Source organism: Pteropus vampyrus, unplaced genomic scaffold, assembly GCF_000151845.1.
Source record: "Pteropus vampyrus isolate Shadow unplaced genomic scaffold, Pvam_2.0 Scaffold365, whole genome shotgun sequence".
Taxonomy (NCBI): Eukaryota; Metazoa; Chordata; class Mammalia; order Chiroptera; family Pteropodidae; genus Pteropus; species Pteropus vampyrus.
Genome location: NW_011889146.1, coordinates 1,205,288 through 1,210,543, shown reverse-complemented (window position 1 = coordinate 1,210,543; position 5,256 = coordinate 1,205,288). Strand labels below are relative to the sequence as shown.

The window sequence follows — 5,256 nt, the reverse complement described above, 5'->3', positions numbered from 1 at the left end:
AGGCCTGACTTTCCATCTTGGCAGTGTTGGGCTAGAGAGCAGGAGACAGGCCCTCCCAGCTGTAGGCAAGCCCATGCCTTTTGCAAACATTTACTGAATGTTTACTGTGTGCCGGAAGCTGCATCAGGCCCTAGAGATTCATCAGAAGCAGCACAGATTTTTGCCCATTTTCTTCCAGTTGTTGTGCACATGCACAGATGTCCTGAAGAAAGTGCAATAATAACATATGCACTGTTTTGTGTTCTACTTTTTCACAGAACAATGCCGAATATGTATCTCTCCATAGTTGTATCTGTAATAAGCTTGAGGTATCTACGCAACAACCAAGGTAGTCAGAAATATATAACTAAAATATCACGCTGAGTCAGATAAATGATCTCTTCATAATTGTCCTTTGTAATGACTGTGCTTTTATTGGATATTTAGATTTGAAATTTCCCACTAGTTTGCTATTATTATAGGTAATACTGCAATAAATATCTGAGAGTATATTTCTTGTTTTTCCTCCACTAAATTATTTCTTTAGGGAAAAATATGGTATAGTGGAAAGAACATAGGCTTTGTAGCCAGATAGATCTGGGTTCAAATTCTAGCTCTGCCACTTATGAGCTGTGTGACCTTAGGCAAGTTCCTTAACCTTGCTAAATTTGTGTCCCTTCTGTACAAAGTCATTAATAATACTTACTCCAGAGGGTGGTTGTGAAGATTATTCTCTGCTGATGGGTGAAATAGTTTTGAGATCGATCTGGATTTGAATTCTGGCTCTGCTGCTTAACTTGGTCAAAATACTCTACCTTTTAAGTCGTTTCCTTCTTTGTAAAATGGAAATTAAAATGTATACCTTAATGACGTTATTGGGAGGATTAATTAAATAGATATAACATGTTTGGTGCTTAGTGTGCAATAAGGGACCAATAAATGTTAGCTGTTATTATTATCACAGTAATTACTATTATTATATGAAAAGGCAGCACTTAATCAATGTCAGTGCGGCCACCTTCTCCACCTCAGTCTCCTACTAATGAGAAATATCCAACAACTGGATGACTGGGTCAAGGGCAAGGCATATCTTTATAGGTATTGCCATATCGTTCACCGAAAAGACTGTATTCAATTTATAATGCCACTGACAATGTGCTAAATCCATTTCACTCCAACCGCCACAATTCTTCATGTTATTTTAAAGGTGCAACATGGTATCTTGAGGTTACTTCAATTTTCAGTTATTACTTTGAGGGTGAACATTTTCCTGTATGTTTTGTTTACTGTTGGGATACCTGCTAGCATGAATGATTTATTTCTATCTTTTGCCTATTTATCAATTTGAATCTTGATGTTTTTCCTAAAAATTTGAATAAACTTTATCTATGAAAAACATTATAATATTTAACATAAATACTTTCCTAGTAAGCTGGAGTCTGATGAGGTCTAGTACTGATGAGGGGAGGTTGGGGCAAGTTCTTTGTGTTCAGGAGCATTTCTATGAGTAGGGCTCTTGTCTCCTGCATGTGAACTCAACTATTCTCATACCTTTAACATCCATCTCTGAACATCTATGGCTCGCATAACATTCTAGTTCTGTTTCTAACTATAAAATATTTCTTCTTGGTTGTCTTATAGACACGTCAAGCCTAGCATACGTATAACTCAACTCATCAGTTGTCCCCCAACCAGCAAACTTTCCAAACTTCCTTATTTGGTCTCTTATTGTTCTAGCCAAGAGATCTTGAGACTGTTTCTCAATATAGTAAAAAGACCTCCCAGAGTCTCAAATAATACTCTTGAATTATAAGTCATGTGTTCTGACTTTTGATCTGGAAAATATGATGATCAAGAAAATGAGCAGAAGAGGCAGCCAGGTTGACATGTTATCTCAGGCCTTTTCTGCATGCCAGTACCTGCTATTAAAACCAATGCATGTGAGTTGGTAAGCAGAACAATCCCATGGAGTCTGTTACCCAGTGACGAGGATTTGATAGTGGCATGTAGGAATTCACCAGGGAAAAGAAAGTACTAGAAATAATTGCCTTGAGCATTAGGTCCAAGTGTCTAGCTTCCTTAAATTATTTTTATATTTTAATGGTGACTTTTAAAAACCATTGGGGTAATTATTTTTGATAGTTAGTTTAATAGTTAATGGCATTGATTTTGTTTTAGCTTATGGCTTTTTCTGTTGATGTTCTAGTCAGAATATGAGCACCATGAAACCAAAAAATGTGTTTTAGTCTTCCTTCTAAAGCCTAGTGCATGGCCTTTGCCACCTATGTTTAGTTCCAGTTCCCCCTAAAGTCACCTGACTTGGTCACCAAAAGCTGCTGTAGAAGAAACACAAGGCAAGCATCAAGTCAACTATAAAAAGTCAAAATTCCCTTGAATGAAAACTAAAATAAATAGTATTACTATTTCTAAGACTGTAGTTCATGAGAAGCTACATTGATAACATTCTAAATGAAAACTTCCTTCCCTCTGTTATTTCCTGATTCTCCCCTCAATTTCCTTCAATTTATACTGGATCACTTAAGAAGCCCCATCCTCTGCAGACAAGAAACCCTTCTAAGAACACACACTGAGAGCAACCACAGTTTCTTAGTCCTTTTGGAATATGTGTTGAAGACAAACTGCATGCAGTTCTAAAGTTCTCCTTTTCAAGGTTGGGTGTGCCTGTGTATAGTGTATGTACATATGTGTGGGTACGTGCATGTGGGTGTGTGGGGTGTGGACATATTGTGTTTATGAGGGCACACTTTTACACTGAGGAAATGATGGAGCCTATTTTTCTAAAGGCAGAGTGTGATGGCGTGAAATACACATGCTCAAACTTCAAATATTTATTTCTCCTCAAAAGAGCCATATCTAATGGAGAAGAGAGAAGACAAAGCTTTGAACTCAATGTATTCTAATTGCTTCTACAAAGAGCAACTAGGGTTTCCCTGTGTGAAGAGTATATTGGAAGGTTTTTGTTTTTGTTTTTATTGGGGGTTGGGGGTTGAGAGGAGCAATGAGATACTTGGAAGGAGGTGGAAACCTAAAATTCATAACACCTCCCCCCCACCCTCCTCACACACCAAAAATGTCACTCACAAATAAAATGGCTTTCCAAATTTCAATCGATGCCACACTTTTTGGTCTGAGAATGATGCTCTAAATTCCCTTCCACAATCAAATGGAGAAGTTTTTGGATGGTCTATTCCAGAATTGGTGAGAGAGCCCCTTTAATCAATTCCAAGACTTATATCCACTCTTCCTCAGCAGAAAAACTGGTTAATTTACATCCCAGGTAATAATCTCTTGATTTCATTCCCTGGTAACTAATTCCTCACCTACGACACTGCATTGTAAGGTCAAGGGTGAAATTCCGCAGCAACTTCCCCACAGCACCAGCAGCAATGAGACTCACCTGTTCTAGCCAACTCCGCGCATCCCAGCTCCAATTCTTGGGGTAGGGACCACTTCCCGCCATTGAGGAGCTAGCTCTTCAGGCCTCAATGAATGTCCACGTGGGGTGGAGTAAGGGGTCTTTGGGACCCAGGAAGAGTGTTTTGGGAGACGATGGACGGCCTGGAGGAGCTGTGTAAGCACGTGGGTGCGCACCGGCCAGGATTCCGCTCCACGCGACACCCTCACCTGCCCGCCTGGCTCACGCCCCGGGATTGCCGAGGAGGCGCCAGAGCACAGCAGGGCATGGTTGCACCGCCCCTGTTCCAGCCTGGAGGCCCCGCGGCCGATCCAGCCCAACGCCCCCCGCCCCCCGCCCCACTTCCTTCCCCTCCGCGGAAAGTGAGGCAGCGGCACCAGACCCACTCCAAGAGAAACGCACCAAAGAACCCGCCAGCCTGACGAGGGCAGGGGGCGCTCCCCACCCTGCGGGATCCGAGACTTGCAAGCGAGCCCTTCTGGGATGCTGTGTGTGGAAAGAGCACCAACCAAGCACCTCAACGTCCTTAAGAGAAAAACTCAGCGCAGATTTCCCCCTGTCCAGCTGCGCCCCGGACCGATGCTGCAAGTCCGGGATCCCAGACAGGTGCCCAGCGAAAGCTCGCGTCTCCCTCCGCGCACGCCTGGGCCACTGCTGGGCCCAGGCCTAAGGAAAAAGGGAAAGGATTTTGCTTTGTACCTGATCCTGTCCTTCTCTGCCCTCTGTAGTTCCTCATTTCTTTCCAAGACTTGAAGGATCTTCCTGGCTTCTTCGTCACTTAAGAAACTGAAATCAAACCCCTGAGGAACTTTCGTCATTTTCTCTGTGTGTGAATTACACTTAAGCTCCTTGGTGCCTCCTGTTACGATGACATTTTTCAAGATATAGAAGACAAGTTTCAGGAACTTGATCCTATAGCCGATCACTCCGAACCTCTGAAAATCTAAAACCACAAACTTCGGTAACAGCCCACACCTACAAGGATCATTTTGACACCACCTTAAATGACAGGTTTCTCTCAACCTATCCAACCGAGATGCAAAATGAACGGCTAAAGGGAGAGAGGGGACCAATCACATTCCAAAGGGGCGGGCCCTTCCTCTCCCCTCCTCTTTCCCTCCCCCACTCCCTATTGGATTTGTTAAACCAACAATCCTACATAATTCTGCTCTTGAGGCTGAAGCTTAAGTGTTGGCTCCCAAGTATTTGTTTTGGCTGTTGCTGTTTGCTTTCAGAACTTGAGCATGACTAGTAGGGAGTGCAAAGGAAAGAGGTTCACGACTAATTCTCCTTTTCAATAAAGAGCCCATAGGACATAGAATTGCTCCAAGAGCCTTAAACTGTCTGAAGGTACTCTATTTGAAAGACCAGAAAGGGCCGAACTTATTACACAGCCTTCTGTGAGCAAACCAGGCCCAAGGGCTGAATTCAGTATATTTTTGGAAATGAATTCTTTGCCAAGCCCCCATCCCACAGACACTCCCATCCCATTGCCCCACAAAAGTCATTCTCAGACTTTAGAGGGAAAAAAAGGCGTAAAACTGTTTACGGTTATTTTTGGAGAAAGCCCTGGGGCAAAGAATATAGAAAGCACCTGTTTGTGGTTTTCTATAAGATTTGATACTCTTCTTAAGAAACTATTTCAAAGAAGTAATACAAGTGCCACTTTCAAATACCTAATCCTCTGACTAAAGCAAAGCATAATCCTATAAAAAACACAGAAATAGCTTTTCCTAGAAAGTATTCCAAGATATAATGGAAATTTCTAAATAAATACACATTTTTAAATTATCAAGCCTTTTCCAGAAAACATATTTCTTTTGGCATATTTCTTTTGGCCT

The 5,256-nt window shown here is 42.0% G+C and overlaps 1 protein-coding gene across 2 annotated transcripts in view; it reads right to left on the bottom strand.

Annotated features, from left to right (window-relative positions):
- The window catches only part of EXPH5 (exophilin 5), a 74,333-nt gene extending 69,996 nt beyond the window's left edge, over window positions 1–4,337 (bottom strand). For both annotated transcript variants that reach the window (XM_011379563.1, XM_011379564.1), the window contains exon 1: window positions 4,115–4,337. In XM_011379563.1, the coding sequence (XP_011377865.1) occupies window positions 4,115–4,233 (119 nt within the window). In that variant the 5' untranslated portion in view covers window positions 4,234–4,337. The remainder of the gene's footprint in view (window positions 1–4,114) is intronic.
- Window positions 4,338–5,256: the final 919 nt, after the last annotated feature.